Below are 19,410 nucleotides of genomic sequence, written 5' to 3'. Positions count from 1 at the left end.
TGACTGCTCCATCTTCAGTCGCAGTCAGACTAGTGTCCTGCGATCTAGTTTTTGACTGACTTACTCTCTAGAATCCCCAGGCTCCTTCTCCAGCTCTTTTCAGTTCCGTTGCCCTAGCAGCTCATCGTGAGTCTGATCCAAAGCCCATTGAAGTAAATGGAAAGGCTCATATCGACATTAATGGATTTTGGATTAGGCCCTTAGAGCTGTAAGGTTTGAACGTTAAGACCAAAACCCCTCAAAACAAACAAACAACAACCCACCGAACTACTCTTGAGATTGGGACGATTTTTTTTTGCCAGAGTAAAACTGCAAGATCAGGCACCTTGGAAATTATAACAACAGTTTCAGATTTCTCTTAGTTGTAGTACTCCATGTACAACTATTTAAAATAAGTCAACAGCTTGCTATTTTTAAAATAAAGTGGTCAAGGAAAAGACAGAGGTTCAACCAGTGATGCGCTATTTTCACTCACCTAAAATGTCCAAGTTGAGAGGTGTGTATATTTAGAAATGCTTCCAAAGGATTTCAGAGCTGCAGTCAAGATTATACAGCAATTGAGCAAATAATAAGCACCGACAGGTTGGTTAGAGTGCAGTTAACGAGCGGGTTTATACTTCTTCCCAAATATTTATTTAAGCCTCCATGAAACTGTAACTATTTGTGCATCACCTTTGCAAGGACCAAGAATTAAAGTTATTTTCATTGTATATGGGTGAGCTTATGTATGTTTAGAACCTAACTCACTAGCAGGAAATAAGCTCACTTAATCATAGCATTTTATTTACCGGTTACTATGCATCTCCAGCTGGCGCTCTCTTTCTCTTTACCTAGGTGACTGGCCCAACTGTTATTCCCAGAAAGATTAGATGCATCTAGACAAGCTATCTGGTGAATACAGGACTGCACCAGCAAATTTAAACAGTAACAGAGATGCTAGAAATGCAGTTCTTTGCTTTTCCATTCGTCATGAATTGGATCGTGGGATTCTATCTGTATTTTTTATTAGATATTATTTTTTAAAAGATTCTTATGATAGGTGCCAGAGTGACAGACCTGGAGACTGAAGGAAAAGGTTCATAAAGCTAAAGTGTTCTGTTCCATCTTGGCGTAAGAGGAGGATTGATGTGCCTTTATTACATGCTATGGCACAATAACCTCTTTCAGGCTTGTTCCCAGCATTTACCAGGACTTCTCCCTTTTCACCAGACGGCACATGGATTCTGTATTGTCCCCAGGGCCGGCTCCAGGCACCAGCCCACCAAGCATGTGCTTGGGGCAGCGCCTGGAGGGGGGTGGCGCGGCGGGGCGCTCCGGCCTGAGAGCGGGGCCGTGACTGGGCTCGCCGCCCTCCCTGCGGCGTTCCGGCCGCCGGGGAGAGCGGAGCCACAGCAGGCTCGCCGCCCTCCCCCGGCTCTCTGGCCGCCGGGGGCTCTCCGCCCTCCCCCTGCCACTCTGGCCGCCGGGGAGAGCGGAGAGCCCGGCCGGGCTCTCCACCCTGCTCCCGGCGCTCCAGCCGGTCGGGGATTGCGGGCCCGCAGCCGGGCTCGGCGCCCTCCCCTGCCGCACAGGGGAAAGGGGGGGAGGGCGGCGGGTGGCTTTTTTGCCTAGGGCGGCAAAAAAGCCAGAGTCAGCCCTGATTGTCCCATGCTCTTTGTTAATCTAGATTTCAGTCTAGCTGGTGTAAATTGTCATATCTGAATTGACTTCAGTTCCTACTCCACTTTAGACCAGTTGAAAAGCTGGCTTAGTATCTTTAGCCAGTTCTGCCCACCAATTAAAACAACTACAATACATATTGTAATCCTCTATTATTAGTAGCATTATGGTTATGCCTACAAGACACAGTTGAGGTTGGGGCCCCCATTAATTCTTATTCTTATTATTAATTTGTATTTCACCTAGAGGCCCCAGTTAAGATCAGACTTGCAGAAATGCTTTAGATCTGTGCTTGCAGCTCTGGTTCCAGTAGTTTTGCCCATGCTGCACTGTAGGGGTGAACGAGGTGAATGGGCTGCTCCTGCTTGTCCACCATCAGCCTTCTTTCACTGGCCCATTTCACCAGTCCTCCTTCTGCATTATAAACCTTCAGGGAAGTTTGGGGGGTTTGGCTGGCTTCACTTGACAAGAACTCATTCATGCTCTGGGCAGTCATGGAAGACCTGTATCCCACAGTGCAATAGCAAATGATATTTTTATTTTTACTCTCTGAAATAGAACGGAAAAAACAAGGATGAAGTTAAAAGCCATGTACAAGGTTTTTCTCACTAATCTAGTGTTGCCAACACCAAACGGGGTAACGCATGCTCTCAAAAATCATGAGATTGGCTTAAAACTCATGAGATTTAAATAATAATAATAATTAATAATGAATTTAGGGTCCTTTTTATTCGATGTTTAGTTTCTGAGCCTTTAGGATATATGGTGGATGGTGTCACAGTTTCAAGCTTTGCTTCCATAAGTGCTGAGAACTTTTTTTAAAGCTGAGATTCTCACATATTCACTTGACTCCGGAAGCTGGGGCTTTTAAAAACATTATATTTTTATGAGAGTTGGCAATATTTCTAGTCTGTTGTTATGATGATTATTTCAGCAATAATGACCTCCGCACAGGGCATATCCCAGCACCTTTGTCAAGCCATTTAGACACAAAATTTAGTTTGTCTCTTTTTATATAACAAAATCTAATATTAATGATGATTATACGTGTTCGTGTTTTTTAATAGCAACGAAAATGGGTGTTTCAGATTGAAATGCCCTTTAGAACTTCTTTACCCAGGTTCTTCAGCTCTGTGCCAGTGTATGAGAACCTGAATGTAACATTGAGTAGAAATTGCCAGTCCAGTTATACCATCTAGGCTGAGTGCCATACAGAGAATAAAATAATAATAATAATCCAGAATATGTGATGAAAAGTAAATTAGGTTTTTCATTGGTTTAGTCTTCATAATCCTGAGTGTTGTTAATAAACCAGGTAAGGCTTTTTCTTTTTATTTATTTATTAATATTAGGGCCCAGATTCTTGGCTCTGGCTGAGAAATAGCTCAGGAGGGTGGTGAAAAGGTGGTCTTTGCACTGCCCCAATTCTCAGCTGGTTGTGTGCCAAGACATTCTCCAGTCATCTCCAGCACCCCACAGGCTGAGCACTTATGAAACTCTGGCCCCAGGTGTGCTCACTGTGCTCTTTTGAAAATTTTCACCTTAGAGCAGCTTGAAAGTTGTTTGCAACAACAAAGAACGAGTTCTACTGAGATCTTTTCTGTACCTGGAAGGAGCCGTTTCTGCAGAAATTCTTGCAGTGTATCACTCTGCGGGTCAATAAGTATTGCCCCTGGCAGATGGCTGACTTCAAATTCAGCTGCACTCCGGGTGTCCTAAGAACAGAACATTGACCAATTTTAACTCATTAAAATAAAACCAACAATTACTTATGACTTTTTAAAATACGCAGCATGATGTTTAATATCCGATCTATTTATGTTACCTCTTAGTTGTCTGAAACTGGAATGAACCATAGGGGACATGTGCTCATGTGACTATGTTCACAAAAAGCTACAAAAGCTTGAGTCTTGGGACAGCCAAACTTATGGCTTCATTAAAATTTCATCTGTGTCTAATAAACTCCTGATGAAGATTGTTTCAGCAAAGGCTATCACAGGATGGGCTTTGTGAAAAGCATATTTCACAAAGGAAATGAACACTTGAGAAAAAGAAACTTTTTCATTTATTGGGCTGTTCATAGCAGTTAGGTTTCAAAGACACTACACCTCTACACAATTATGTGTCTAGACTGGACACATCGGATGCGATTATCATTGAAGGTTTGGAAGGATGGAAAGACACCTTCTTCATTACATTGTGATGACGAGCCCACCACATTAGAGATAGAAATACCTTCTTTGGAATGATTAATTTCCAAAACATGGTATCTATGTTGGGTTTGTAATTTTTTATTAACTAATATTGTAAAGGTCTCATTCTTAGATGGGTATAAGGCATTGCACACATGGTTCAGGACATGGAATGAGTCAAAATTGTCTTGACAAATTGTAGAACTGGTCTGAATTCAACAAGGTGAAATTCCGTAAAGACAAATGCAAAATACTTCACTTAGGAAGGAAAAATTAAATGCACGACTACAAAATGGGGAATAACTGGCTATGTTGTAGTATTGCTAAAAAGGGCGTGGGCGTTACAGTAGATCAGAAACTGAACATGAATCAACAATGTGCTGCAGCTGTGAAAAAGGGTAATAGTCTGCATGCATTAACAGGGTTGTCGTATGTAAGACATGGGAAGTAATTGTTCAGCCGTACTCTGCACTAGTGTGGCCTCAGTTGGAGTACTGTGTCCAGTTCTGGGGACCACAGTTTAGGAAAGATGTGGACAAACTGGAGAGAGCAACCAAAAATGACAAAAAGGTTTAGAAAATCTGACTGATGAGGAAAGTTTAAAAAAATGGGCATGGAGCGGGAGATCTGATAAGTCTTCAAATATGTTAAGGGCTGTTATAAAGGAGACGGGGATCAATTGTTCTCCGTGTCCACTGAAGGTAGAACAAGAAGTAATGGGCTTAATCTACAGCAAAGGAGATTTAGGGTAGATATTAGGGAAATCTTTCTAACTATAAGGGTAGTTAAACTCTGGAATAGGCTTCCAAGGGAGGTTGTGGAATCCCCTTACTGGGAGTTTTTAAAAACAAGGTGGACAAACACCTGTCAGGGATGGTCTAGGAGGTTTACTTGGTCCTGCCACAATGCAGGGAACTGGACTTGATGACTTCTTGAGGTCTCTTCCAGCCCTACATTTCTGTGATTCTGTGATTCACATTACCTGCCAGTCCCTTGACCTCAAAAATAAAACTCAAGCGAACAGTTAAGCCTTTAATTAAATATGTTCTAACAATCATTTCAGTCAGCGATAACTATGATCTCACTGCTATTGAGCTACAATTATAGAGTTGGAGTAAAAAATTGCAGACTTTGTACAGGCTTGTTATAAATATAACATAATGTGCACCCTGTTCTCTATTATTTAACCATATTTGAAACAGGATGTTCTAGAGTCTGCACAAGGTCTGTCTGACCTACTATGAATACAATTTTTCAAGACCTACTGACAGAGATAGTGACAGGACTGCCTTCTAGGTGGGGAAAGACATTGAAGGTGCATAGGCTGGAGAAGATGACTTCTACGGGCTAAGCAATGGTTAAGAAATACTAACAATTTTTGGGACTTCTGGTTTGAATCATGGCAGTGTTGCTTCAGCCCATTATCATTCTGAGGTAAATAAACAGATTTAAATATGCTAAAATCTTGTAGACGAGATCTTAAGCAATATACGGTTTCCTCTAGGTAGAATTTGACTACCAATGGCACTTTGTATAAGAATAAGGTTTTATCCTTGCCCAACGTATCCCTTTTCGCCAGTGTATGCTGGATGATGGGGTACTGGCTTCACACCCCAGAAGGGGCTGCATTTAGTGATGCTATAACTATATAGGGCCAGATTCTGTCACCCTTACTGACATTATGTAGTAGCTTACTCCATGAGTAGATCCATTTTCTTCAATGGGATTATTCACAGTCAAGTACAACTCAGCATGAGCAAATTGACAGAATCTGGCCCATAGTTTATAATGTTCTGTATAAACTCCATGAATGTAAGGTCTGAGTGGAAAAAAAAAGATTTTTATAGAATCCTTATTACAAAATTATCCTTATTTTGTCAGTCACAACTACTCTTCAGTGTGAAAAATGATACAGTTGTCTCATACAGTCTGCTTTTATAAAGTTGTAAGGCTGTTATTTCCACCTCTAATTCCTCAGAAATCCCGGGAAATGACTTTGAAAAGCACAAGCACCATGTAAAGTTCTTAGTGTGATATTCCACCGTTCACACAGAAAGCACCTTGTTTTTAACATGAAACTTACCCAGTGAGTCCTGCAGAGGAACAAGTACCTTATGTAATATCTCAGGTTTTAAAGGGAAGCCTTTTCCAATCCACAGAGAAGCTACATAAATAGACAGTATCAACTGAGTCTGAATCCATTTGTGGTGGATGAAATTAGGCGGTGAAATTCTGGCCCTGTTGAAGTCAATCGCAAAACACCCATTGGCTTTATGGGGGCTAGGTTTTAACCCAGGATCTGGCAAGATCTCTTGGTACCTGCTATCTTTACGTGTCACTAAACAGAATAGTTATAATAACATGGGAAGAGCTTAACTTTATTGCCACTTAGGTGCAGTGGAAATTACATATAGTAGCAATGTGTCATTTTTACAACACAGCTTTCACTTACACAGGTTTTAATTTCTTTGTGGCAGGGAACTCATCTTCCTACGTTTGTTAATTACAATCCACACAAATGCAATTTTATAAAAATAAATAATCATTTAAAGCAAACAGTATTTAACATATCCCTTCAACATACTTTAGAAACAATCAGGATCTAAGTCCGCAATCTTTGCTTACATGAGTCGTGCCATTGAACTTACAGGCGTAAAGACTGCATCACTGGATCTCAACTAATAAACAGCCCTAGCGCTGAGATAGAGTAGGTAAGTCTGTACTATCACTCCTGTTCTATAGATGAAGACACTGAAGCTGGTTGGTTGTTATTTGCTCAAGACCCGTATCAGTGCTGAGAGTTCTGGGCTCATAGTCACATGTTCAGGCGTCTCCCATACAAACTAACAAACCCCGATGCCAACTCTGTCCACATATCTATTCAAGTGACATCATCATAGGACCTAATCACATCAGCCATACCATCAGGGGCTCGTTCACCTGCACATCTACCAATGTGATATATGCCATCATGTGCCAGCAATGCCCCTCTGCCATGTACATTGGCCAAACCGGACAGTCTCTATGCAAAAGAATTAATGGACACAAATCTGACGTCAGGAATCAAAATACTCAAAAACCAGTGGGAGAACACTTTAACCTGTCTGGTCATTCAGTGACAGACCTGCGGGTGGCTATATTACAACAGAAAAACTTCAAAAACAGACTCCAAAGAGAGACTGTTGAGCTAGAATTGATATGCAAACTAGACACAATCAACTCCGGTTTGAATAAGGACTGGGAATGGCTGAGCCATTACAAACATTGACTCTATCTCCCCTTGTAAGTACTCTCACACTTATTATCAAACTGTCTGTACTGGGCTAGCTTGATTATCACTTCAAAAGTTTTTTTTTTCTCTTAATTAATTGGCCTCTCAGAGTTGGTAAGACAACTCCCACCTGTTTATGCTCTCTGTATGTGTGTATATATATCTCCTCAATATATGTTCCATTCTATATGCATCCGAAGAAGTGGGCTGTAGTCCACGAAAGCTTATGCTCTAATAAATTTGTTAGTCTCTAAGGTGCCACAAGTACTCCTGTTCTTCTTTTTGCAGATACAGACTAACACGGCTGTTACTCTGAAACAAACTAACTAGTTGTTTTTTTTTTTTAATATTTCCCCAGAGAATGTTCCTGGCCTTTATTTCTTATCCTCGATTTTCAATTTGTTCCTGATATTGATGGCCAAGAACTGAGATTCTTGACTTGATTTTGGCAAACCTACATGCTAATTTGATTCCTGTGAGTCAACCTTTTCATAGGGTCCTCTCCTCTGAAGTCACTATTGGGAGTGAAATCGCATTCCAGAATAGAAAAGCAGCCACGTGGGATCTGTCTGATCTCTCCTTTTAGCCTCAAGTCTGTGTTTACCAGGGAGTGACTTTCTACTTTTCAACATGATAATGGCAGTATCCCACAACCACAAAGATCCAGTCTGAAAAAAGCAACCCTATTATATTAACAAACGCTAAGAACAAGTCGTCCTTAGCTGTTTTTATAACCCAATTCCCAGAAAAAAAAATCCATGCTACATGTTCGTTTGTAACAGATACTTTTATAGGCAATTCCTAACTGAGACATTTTAAAATATTTTAACCTATAAAAATAGCAAAGTGCTTACAAAAAAAAAATTCCAGGTTCTAGGTAAATCTGTAAATACCATTGTTACTGCAATGTAACATCAGCAGGAGCAGTAAAACTTAGCTAGCTTGGCAGCTGAAAGGCTGATCTAGGCAGAAACGTAACATTTGGAATAAATATGCAACCTCAGAAGTGGAGTTCCTGCCCAGGGTGCTGATGCAACAATGCAGCTCTGCTCTTTCAGAGAGTTCCATTTATTAACTCCTTTAACCGGGGTCGGCCCTAGACCAAATGGTGCCCCAGGCAAGGAGCGTCTTCAGTGCCCCCCCCTCCATTTGTTAAACTGTTGAATACTTACAGCACCCTGAGCTCAGCGCCCCCCCCAAGCCAGGCCGTCACCTTGGTTGCCTGCGCCTAAATCCAGCCCTGGCTCTCACTGTGACATAACTTGGATGAATGAAACTTTCACTGTAGAGCCTGACTGACCTTTATAGTTTGTGTTCCATTAGGAAAAGGCTGAAGAACTTGGCTGTTTTTGAAGTGGGGTTTGCAACTGATTTCAAATTAAAATTAAAACTGCCTGTCTAAGAGGTTAACAGTGTAACCTGCCAAAACTATTGTTTCCTTTCTTAGAGAGGCTTCTTGGCACCCCACCTTTTCTCTCCACTCAGTTCCCTCAGTTGGAATCTAGAACTTGGCAACATCTGGTGCAATATGGAGTTGTAATGAATCAATGAACTGCAGATACAATTACTAGATATATATACTTCTCACCCCACCAACTGACCTACACAACTGGGAAACCAGGCCTAAAACCCCAGTCCAAAAGCTCCACAAAATACAGGCCTCGTCAAACAGAGCTCTCTTACCTGGCAGCAGTTCCTTTCCAGGGGCAGAGCATGCTGCCACTACATTCCTTTTTCCTGCACCATCATGTGCTTATGCTGGGCATCAGTACATCTCAGACACTAAAGCTGGGATGGTTAGGTTCTGGGTTGGGAGACCTCAGTGGAAAATCCAGGTGTTGCAAAAAAGCGATGTTAATGATTCCCCAATGCTAGCAAGGATAGAAGCACTAACGTAGGGTTAGATAGCACAGTTGCACAAACAACTTAACCCCAACTACAGTGGCCCTTACACTAGGAGCAGCACCAGTGCTAGATAGGCAGCATGAAAAGTGTAGTGTACACCTAGTGTAGGTGCCCATACAGTGGATTTAAAGGAATAAATTGAACCTAACATAAGTAAATGGCTCTCAGATCCTACCAGAAACACTATAACAATGCCTGTAAATAAATAACGGGACGAGAGATTTTATTTGTTTTCTTGAAGAATCCCATGTGCGAGCCTGTGGTTTTCAACTTTCCTCCAGATCTTCAGTTGGTGTACATCGCTTAGTGCCACTGACTTCAACAGTGCTACCTCAGTTTACTGCAGCTGAAGCGCTAACCCTATGCGTGAGCTTGACTATAACTTTCTTTTTATTTAATTTGTCACAGTCATGCACACATCACAATCAGGTCAAGAAAGAATGATAAAAAGCAACTACATAGAGGACTGAGCCCAGCATGCTTTGAGAGCCTTGGGTACACCAGGCTATAAAGGGGCAAAGTGTTATTAGTGTCCTATACTGCACCCTGCTTTATGAGGCCCTACTTGTGCAATGTGGAAAGGGTAAGACGTGAAGGGAGAAGAGAAAAAAGAGAGATCTGACATAAGATCATAAATTAAAAAAAAAATTCTACCTGAACAGCCAGGTTACACAAAATACTTGTTGAACATAGAAAAATGTTACCCTCTTAAATTGGGTAGTCAGGAGACCAAGACTGATTTTAATTACAGAGTACTTGCTCTAATGCATAGGTAATAATCACTTACGAGAATGATTAATTCCTCTGGCTTCTCTTCCATCCAGCATTGCAATGTCCCTGTGGTAACTGATTCCACATTTGGAAATGTCTTCTGTACCCACTTTATAGCTAAACTCATCATTTCTTTGGGGTCACTTATATTTAAATTGTCCATCTCCTGCAGAAATTGTGTTGCCATTATCTTTGAGGTCGCAAAGAACTGTGAAGAATATGGTCTCTAAAGATTTCCTACTTTCTTATCTAGGTAGTAGGTCACATGGCTAGTATTCATTTGGATAATACTAACAGAATTTTAACCCTTATAGTCAATTACATTAGTGGCAAAAAAGGAAAAAAATTATAATTTCTTAGGGAACAAACTTCAAAAATGTAGATATAAAAAATTCTTATTTGTCATTATAATCACTACAAAACAAATGTTATATATAGCACTGTTTTTCAAAAAGCAAAAGCTCACAATTTTTTGGCAAGCACCATCTGAAAAAGAGTGCAAATCGAGGCCATTGATTGCAAAGGGAGGTTACTGATGCAAAACTGAACTTTGAGTCCTTTGATTCTAGAGTTTGTGCTTTAATTTTAGCAGCCCAATGCAAACTTTAAAATTATAGGCAGCTATGACTGAGCAAGGGATATGAGACTAGGTACAAAAGGTAGGAGACATTTTCCTGCTGTTTTTATTTTGGATTTATTTTTATGTATACAGCTGCATTTGGTATTAAAATACATTAATATATTACTTCTTCCCCTTAACCAACATGGTGAACTATGGACCCAATCATGCTCCCTGCTGTTGATTTTGTTGGGAGCAGTATGAAGCCTTTGATCTCCAAAATGTGGGTTCTCACCTGTGTTATTTTTTCTGTATCATGTTCTACCTTTATTTTCTGTGTTGTTTCTGAAGAGAGACCATTTCCCCTTCTGTGTGCTGTAGTTTTGCCTACTTATTGGAAACTCGTGAATAAAAATTATCAACATTTTTACAAAGGGTTTGTCATTTGAGATTTTAAAAATAATGTTGTTTTGTTAATCATATACACAATTTGCTTTGAGATCTATGGATGAAAACCACTGTACACGAGATTGATTGTTATGATCATCATCATCAGAGTATTATATCAGAGAAGAGAAAGAATTGTTAGAGCACCTGATCTCGCTCTTTCTCTGACACTGTAGCACATGTTTTTATGACCCAATTTTAAAAATCCAGAGCAATGAGGCTTTCACCACTTCCTTTGGGAGACTATTCCACAACCCAGTATATCTCGCTGTCAGGAAGTGTTTCCTGATATTCAGCCTAAGTTATCCCTCTTATTTTCACCTAATCACTTTCAGTTATTTCCCTGTGTACCACACTGAATAATTCCTCCATTTGCTTGGTGTTTGCAAATTGCACACAGTTATCATGTCCCATCTTAGTATCTGATTCTGCAATGAGTTCCATCCGGGCTGTTCCTAACACATCCTGCATTGTGATGCAGTGCCCTTGATTGTGATGTCACACACAATGTGGCACCTACACAATGTGGTATCCTACACAGCATGGCACCCCAGCACTGTGGTGTCAGGAACAATACACCACTGCCATAGTGCAGCGTCAAGCTCAAGGCAGCAGCTTTTCCCCAGTGTGAGGTCATGAACAGCGGGCGCAATACCCCCCTGCTGTGATGTCATTCACTTACTGCACTGTGATGTCATGATCGATGCAGCATTCCCTGATTTTATGTCATGAGCAGCACCACACACCCCCAGGGTTGTGACGTCATCCACCTGGCGCACTGTGATGTCATGACACCGCAGCCCTGCTCGGGAGCTGAGTTCTCCCGCACTCAGGACACAAAGGGAGGAGGAGCAAATCACTGCTCCCCGCCCCCACCCTGGGGCCAGCGTATTCGTTACCCTAGCAACGCCCCCACGCCGCGCCTGGCTTCCCAGAATGCACCAGTGCTGCCTTCCGTGAGGCTTCCGTCCAGTACGGGGCCGCCGCCATCTTGTATTCGGGGTGTCTCGGCGCGTGAGAGGGGCCGCCAGCCATGGAGACAGGTGAGCGCCGGGGGCGGCTTCCTCCACTCCCGTGCCTTGGCCACCCCACCCCCAGCTAGGGGAGCCTCCCCTCGGCTCCTGGCCACAGAGCCCCCGGCTGGCGACCCTGCGAGTCTCCCGCTTCGCTCGGAGACCGTGCGGCCCTGCTGGGGCGGGGGAGAGAGAGATCGCCCCCTTCTCACCAGCGTCTGCCCAGGAGCATCCGCGTCTCACTCCCACCCTCCCCCTGCTCTTTCCCCTAAAGGGAGCGCGCCTCGCCTTCCCTGGGGGGCTCGCTACAAGAAGCAGGGCCTGGGTGTGATAAGCCCCCCCCCCCGCACTGCAATGTTGCCCGCCAAGATGACACACTATTGTATTGGCGCCCAAGCCGTGTTAGGCTGTAGCCACAACAACAGGGAGTCCGGTGGCACCTTACAGACTAACAGATTTATGTGGGCAGAAGCTTTCGTGGGTAAAAAAAAACACTTCCTCAGATGCATGGAGTGCAAATGACAGCTGCAGGCATTATGTAATGACCCATGAAGAGAAGGGAGTGAGTTGCTTGCTGCACTCGGCCCCTCACGGCTGCTGGGGCGGGACTCCTGTGCCTGGCCTTGGGAAGGAGTGCTCTCTAGCGAGGGGAGCAGGGAACAGAGGCCAGACACTGGGGGAGGGATGGGTATTTGGGGATTAGAGCTGGCATCTGTTCCCATCTCTTATTCAAGTCTGGGGTTCTGTTCACCTGGGTTTTCTGCTATTACTTGTCTGATATTGGATTAGCATGGCTGAGTGGTTAAGGCACTCGACTACAATCCTGAAAGGGAGGAGAGGGGGGGCCGAGCTGTGCTGCCTTTCACACTGAAAGGCCACCTCCAGTTCACCAAGCTGCAAACAGGATGTCTGATCCATTGGGTTGGGGCACTTAGAGGTGGTCGGACCTGATGCGGACCACAGCACTCGCTTGCATACCGTTGGCTGTGAAACTGATTGACGTGCCTTAACCGTGTCAGCCCCATGAGCCTTTGGCTCAGGAGAGCTTTGACACTTCTTTACCCTGGTTCCCCATTTTACGGGATACCCATCACCCAAAATCATGGAAAGGCTGATATGGGATATGGTCAGTAAAAAAGGATAGTCACATAACTAATGACAGTCAACATGGCTTAATGGAAAATAGACCTTGTCAGACAAACTTTATATCATTTTTTATGCAATCATAAATTTGGTTGAGAGAACTAATATATGTAGACTTCTATAAGGCATTTGATTTAATCCCATCTGACATTTAACACCCCTCTCCCCCCAATATACAAGTGCATGCACCCATATTAAATGGATTAAAAGCTTGTTAACTGATAAATCACAAAAAATATGTGTAAATGGGGAATTGTCATAGGTGGCGGGTGAGTGGTTAGTGGGGTCCTGCTTGGATCTGTTCCTTGCAAATACTATTTAATTTCTTTGTGATCGGAAAGAAAATATAAAATTTGCAGATGACAGATTGGTGGAGTGGTAAATAAAGACTGACCTATCTCGCTTGGTTTGTAAGATGGGGGGAACTGTAACCTGGAATGCAATGACATTGAAAGACTGGGGTCAGGGTAGATAACAAATTGTAGCTAAGAGGGCAGATATTATCTTTGGATGTATAAGTAGAGCAATATCGAGTAGGAAGGTCATATTACTTCTGTATTCAGTATTAGTGATGCCATTGCCAGAATCCCATATTTTTAGAGTTTATTATTTGTGTTCAGTGTGTTGTGTTCAGTTTGGTGTTGGTGCCTCAAAAAGGATGTTAAAAATTGGAAGGATTCAGAAAAGGGCAATAAGAAAGATTCAAGACCTGAAAGACACACTTTATAGTGAGAGACTAGGGAAGCTAAATCTATTTAATTTATGCAAGAGAAGATTAAGAGGTTACTTGATTGCAGTATCTACACCCGGAAGAGATTTCTGATAGTAATTGGCGTTTTGATGTAGCAGGAAAAAGGATGAGATCCAGTGATTGAAGCTAGGCAAATCCAAACTAGAAATAAGGTATACATTTTTAACAGTGAAGGTAATAGATTGTTGATATAACTGACAGGCACGTGGTAGATTTCCCATCACTTGAAGTCTTCAAATCAAGACTGGATATCTTTCTAAAAGGTAGCATATTGAAGTTATGGGTTTGGTGCTAAAATATTTACTGATATGACAAACGCTTTGTCAAATGAATCAATATCTCAGGTTTGGTAAGAACTATCTTACAAAATGAATCAATATTATGATTTAATGGGGGGAATATATTGCTTTATCTCCTACTAACTCCAGATGGAGTGCTTCTATGTGGCTCGTATTGAGAAGCAAACCTTTCGTATTCTGTGTATAGCTCAGACTCTTATTGTTTTCATATGCATAGAATGAATGAATGGTTTGTTTTGTTTTGTTTTTTGTATTGACCTACTTTTCCCCCCAACTTCAGATGATACTGGAAATCGACTTCGGTTCCAACTGGAGTTGGAATTTGTTCAGTGTCTGGCAAACCCCAATTACCTCAACTGTAAGTACTTGAAGTGAAACATCAGGGACTTGAGTAATGAATATTAGTTACCAATGTTTATTGTTTCTGGATTACTTAATATTGAGAGAGGGTCTAATACAATAAGGGGGTTGGATCATTTAAGTTATTGATATATAAAAAAATTGCTCGGTCTTTAACACTTCTTGTTCGGACAAGCTTTATAGCAGGAATAGTTTTTTTTTAAATAATAAGTTCTATTTTGTATAATTGTTTTTATTGATGAAACTCCTTGGGCGCCAATATAAATTCCTAAATAAATAGCAGAAGCAGCTAAAGGGCATATTAAAATATTTTTAAGTTATTTAAAGGGACACCATCAATTTGAAGATCAGGCAATTAAAAACAAAAGAGAATTCAAGTAATTTTAAGGTGCTACCTCTATCCTTGCCCCTCAACCTTCTAGCCAATTTTTATGATGTTACTAACACATTGTCCTATTTTTAAAAGTCTGTTCTCTGCCTTGTTGCTGTGTGACAGACCTATACAAAAGGGGAAAGGTGACTAAGTTGCTATAAACAGAGTGCTATCATATGCAAAATAAACAATGAAAAAAGGAGTATTTTTCATCTCTAAGTAATCTGAATCTTGGGAGTGATTTGTAACAGTAGTTGGTTTAAAACATTTTAAAAACAGAAGTGCTCTTTAATAATATATACTAAGCCACGAAGAAAGAAGCTTTTATATGTGCATTTCTAAAGTTTTAAATATAATTTGCTTTCTTGCATGTGCAGTTGATACTCTTGTTTTGTTTGTTTCAGTTCTTGCACAGAGAGGGTACTTCAAAGACAAATCTTTTGTAAATTATCTTAAATATTTACTTTACTGGAAAGAACCTGAATATGCCAAATACCTGAAGTAAGTGTTAAATTATTTTGTGTTCTGCATTGTAATAATATAATAGGTACCTTATATTGTGCATTCTATAACTGTATACCAGTATTTGTTTCCAGTCTGCTGATTTGCATTACTAAGTTTGATACATACATGGCCTCATGAGAAGACCTTGTATTTAATGACCTAGATAAGAAGGTGGCACTTACCTTCGCTCTATTGTGGAAATAAATCGTGATTTGGTAGCCTGCATAGAAGCTTCAGTGTTTGCCGATAGTAAATATTCTTGAACACTCGGGTACTACAAAGCCTGAGTCAGGCACAGAAAGAACACTTGCAGCGTTATTTTGCAACACAGAAAATAAATGATATAAAGTACAGCATGGTTGTGCACACTTCTTAATTTTGAAGACGTGTTTAAAATTTTGAGTAAGGAGTTTCTTCTTCTGTTTTTTCCCCATGAGGTTCTGAAACTGATAACTACACCTCTACCCCAATATAACGCTGTCCTCGGGAGCAAAAAAATCTTACTGTGTTATAGGTGAAGCCGCGTTATATCGAACTTGCTTTGATCCGCTGGAGTGCGCAGCCTCGCCCCCCCGGAGCGCTGCTTTACCGCGTTATATCCGAATTCATGTTATATCGGGTCGCGTTATATCGGGGTTGAGGTGTATTACAGCTGATACACAGAAGCTTTAATGGAAATCTATGACTAACTTTAGAAAAGCCACTCTAAGAGAAGGGTGAGGGGGGTATGGGTGTGTTTCTCAGACTGAAATTATCAGCAACATGATTGAGATCATCTGAGTACATTACTGTATATAAGAACGTTTAAATAAGTGGATAATCTAGAGAGCCTCAGTTAGATTTTGGGGCTGTTTTCCTTCTCTAATATTGTCCGTGTCATCTTAAAGAATACATTACCATAATTAATTATTTGAATTATAAGTAGCAGAGCTTCTCAAAACATGAATATCTTGCATATAAATATTGTAAAATAATAAACTGTAAGAATATGGGATTTTTAGTACAGAAAGTGGCAGTATATTAAATCTAATCTGGGCAAACCTGTAAAAGTTTGTATTAAAATATATTCTGCTTGTTTTTAATCTAGGTATCCTCAGTGTTTGCACATGTTAGAGCTGCTCCAATATGAACACTTCCGTAAAGAACTGGTAAATGCTCAGTGTGCTAAATTTATTGATGAGCAACAGATCCTTCACTGGCAGCATTATTCACGGAAAAGAATGCGTCTCCAGCAAGCACTGGCAGAGCAGCAGCAACAGAACAATACTTCTGTAAAATGAGAGCGTTTGACACAGTGGCAACATTTACTTCATGTCAATACATGTATTTGCAAGGGAAAATTTGACTTACTTTTGTAGCTTTGGCATTAGTGATATACATAACTTCATGTGCTAATGTAGACAGAGAACATTTTTGGTTTATCAAGTGACTGTTTTCCTATCAAGTAGTATCCATGTTAATGGGATGTAGCTGATGTATACTTTGTTGAACCTTCAGTGATGGGTTTTGTCTTTTTCCAAAGAAAGAGTACAGTCTTAAGATCACTATAGACCTTCATCCATGTATCTATTTTGAAAACTAAATATGGTTATCTAAGGTCCCTATTACCTTGGTATCTAACTATGGAGTTAGCTTACTGAAAGAATTTGTAGTTAAAAAGTCTGTGTTTGAAGGCATATTATCTCAATGTTTGGAGGACAGTGGCATGGTATAAGGTGACTCTAAAAGCAGGGCTGGGAGCCCCCATGTGATGCGGAGAGCTATTTCTGTTATAAGGGCAAGGTATGCACAATTGAAATGAGATCTGTTACAGAAAACCTTAATTGTGCACATGTCCATATTGAAGCAGAGCTGTCCTATGGATGATACTGCACTTCTGTTTAAGTCCGTTAATGATTCATTATTTACTGCCCTCGCTGTAAACTTAATGCAGATTTGCTGATACCAAAATTTGAGGCATAAACCGAAGTGGTGAGAATAATAGAGGTTGCAGGTGATGAGGGGAGATTAGTACTAACTGAAAAGCCCTTCAGTGGGAAATAACCAGTGCAGACACAAAATGGGACCATGACAGTTGTACCCATTTGGTTATCTTGTCTCTTTAGTGTCAGCAAGCTTGAGCTGTGTAAGGCTCTTGCAAAACAGTGGCTGTTAGGAAAGCTTAAAGGGAGTAGGTATATTTCAGGTAGTTGTACATGTTTTTAAGGCTTGTATGTGAAAGGTCAGAGGTAGAGAAGTATTTATCTTTAATATAACTGTTTTCTTTATAAGAAGGTGACAACCCCTACAGACACCGCTTAAAGCCTTAATTAAAAAGAAATAGGGATATCTTACAACTGTGTAATAACCTAACTGTAGAAGAAAGGCAGGGATTACATTTTTTCTTCATGGCCATTAATTGAGGTGAATGTCAGTTATAAAGAGTGAAGTTCTTACTCTAGAAGTAGAAAGTGAAGTGGTTTTTATTTTTCATGGACTCTGATGTTACTTTTCAGCAGGACTGTGGCTGTTGTTGAAACTATATTTAATAAAAAAATAACAAAGCTTTGTCCTGCCTGACGTTTTAATGGGCTCATGCCCTGTAGCACTAATGTAGCTGTCTTCTAAAAGGGTTAAACGTAGACTACCTTCTACAATGAAAAATAGCCAATTTGTAAGACTAACCCTTATTTTTCTCTTTCTAAAAGCATAACTTGAATGTAACAAGCACCTATAAGAGCACAGCAAATATTGCCAGCGAGCTTTTGAATTGGGTATGTAGGCTGAAAGGTGGAATTGTTTTTATAGTATGTGTGCAATATCTCATGTTCCTTCTGTTAAGGATGTCTAGAATAACTCTGGTAGGTTGACTTATGAAAAATCAAAACTGATACATCTGAATTTCATCCTCACATCCACAGTGCTTAACTCTACTTTATGTAACTCTCCCTTTATTCCACACCAAGGACTATACTTAATCTTTCAAAAGATTAGTAAGGTTTAGAGACTGCTGTTGAAGGTGTGACCCTACCCTCTAAAAACTGTTGGCCTTTAATGTTTAAAATCTGTACACCGTCTGTGTATCAATCTTTCTCTGTTCACAAGCTTGTGAGGAGTGAATGAGCAAGACAAGCTTTTTACAAGATGAGTCAACAGCTGTTAGTAGGCCACCCATCTGCAAAGCACAATACCGAGAGGTTACAGCAGTGAAATGTGAGACAGGAAGATTAGAGAGAGAGATTATCATCATGGCAGTTGGTACTCTGAGTTAAGCATATCTCCTTAGTTCTCTACCACCTTTTATTTCTGGGGGAATTCTACACCACTGCACAATTTTGCAGAAATGTTTTTTGTGCAGACTTTGCTTTTCCCCAACAGAAGTGGGCTGCAGTGCTGCTGGCTGCCACTGAACCAGGCAGAGCCCAGTTCACACCTACTGAAGACACTACCAGGGGGAGGGTTCCCAGCAGCTGCAGTTCCCCAGATGCCCTGAGGGAAGGAGGCAGTGGCAGAGGAAAATCCACCCAAGCCTGGGACTAAGCATCAGGCTGTTTTATGGGTGGATCCCTGGGCTCTGAGGGGTGGGCATCTGGGGAGGGGAGAGACATAGCTGAGCTTGTAGGGAAGGGGTGTGGGTATCTGGGCTGGGTGGCCCAACAGCTGGGCTCTGAAGGAGAAGGGGTGCAAGCATCTCAGGTGGGGGGGCCATGGCTAGGCTCTTGGGGATAGGGGATTCAGGTGTATTGGCTGGGGAGGGGTTGTGGATGTCTGCCCCCTGGCAGGGGGAGGGCAGGGAAAGAGAAACAGGAACTGAGCTATCACAGGAGTTTAACTCCCTATTACTGGGGGGATTTTTGTGTGTGTATTTTTACAGACATACTTGCTGACAGGTATTTTGAAATAAATTACCAAAATAATTGAAACTGGCATGATTATGTAGTATTTTTTTTACATAAAATTTGAAGAATTTTAAAATATTGTTAGCTTTTTTTGGCACAGAATTTCCCCACGCATAATGTTTAGAGCAGAAGTTTAGTCAAAATTTATTTATTTATTTTAATATTGAATCTGTACCTAAGTGAAACAGCTATGGCTAAACTGTAAGTAATATCTACTAAAGAGTGAAGTTAGAAATAAGACTAGAAGGGATTTATATTGTGCCCCTTGCGCATAAGTCATAAATG

At 41.1% G+C, this 19,410-nt stretch overlaps 2 protein-coding genes across 2 annotated transcripts; one reads left to right on the top strand and one right to left on the bottom strand.

The window, feature by feature from the left end:
- Window positions 1-1,796: 1,796 nt before the first annotated feature.
- On the bottom strand, window positions 1,797-10,048 carry LOC112058692 (tRNA uridine(34) hydroxylase-like). Its single transcript, XM_024099738.3, has 3 exons — window positions 9,815-10,048; window positions 3,266-3,374; window positions 1,797-2,208 (listed from the first exon to the last, which is right to left on the bottom strand). The coding sequence occupies exons 1-3, from the start codon at window positions 9,983-9,985 to the stop codon at window positions 1,940-1,942; spliced, it is 549 nt and encodes a 182-aa protein (XP_023955506.2). The 5' UTR covers window positions 9,986-10,048; the 3' UTR covers window positions 1,797-1,939.
- Window positions 10,049-11,709: 1,661 nt separating this feature from the next.
- Window positions 11,710-17,790, top strand: MED31 (mediator complex subunit 31). The gene is made up of 4 exons (XM_005298920.5): window positions 11,710-11,847; window positions 14,291-14,368; window positions 15,148-15,244; window positions 16,335-17,790. The coding sequence occupies exons 1-4, from the start codon at window positions 11,838-11,840 to the stop codon at window positions 16,525-16,527; spliced, it is 378 nt and encodes a 125-aa protein (XP_005298977.1). The 5' UTR covers window positions 11,710-11,837; the 3' UTR covers window positions 16,528-17,790.
- The last annotated feature ends 1,620 nt before the right edge of the window (window positions 17,791-19,410 follow it).

Source organism: Chrysemys picta, chromosome 19 (genome assembly GCF_011386835.1).
Source record: "Chrysemys picta bellii isolate R12L10 chromosome 19, ASM1138683v2, whole genome shotgun sequence".
NCBI classification, from domain to species: Eukaryota; Metazoa; Chordata; order Testudines; family Emydidae; genus Chrysemys; species Chrysemys picta.
This window is presented reverse-complemented; position numbering and strand designations above follow the sequence as displayed.

Coding starts and splice junctions, on each gene's coding strand:
- MED31 (XM_005298920.5), top strand. Junction 14,369..15,147: donor AAACCCCAATTACCTCAACT/GTAAGTACTTGA, acceptor TGTTTGTTTCAG/TTCTTGCACAGAGAGGGTAC. Junction 15,245..16,334: donor GAATATGCCAAATACCTGAA/GTAAGTGTTAAA, acceptor TTTTTAATCTAG/GTATCCTCAGTGTTTGCACA.
- LOC112058692 (XM_024099738.3), bottom strand. CDS start 9,985: ATGGCAACACAATTTCTGCAGGAGATGGACAATTTAAATATAAGTGAC. Junction 3,375..9,814: donor CAGAGGAATTAATCATTCTC/GTAAGTGATTAT, acceptor TTCTGTTCTTAG/GACACCCGGAGTGCAGCTGA. Junction 2,209..3,265: donor GCAGAAACGGCTCCTTCCAG/GTACAGAAAAGA, acceptor GTTCTATTTCAG/AGAGTAAAAATAAAAATATC.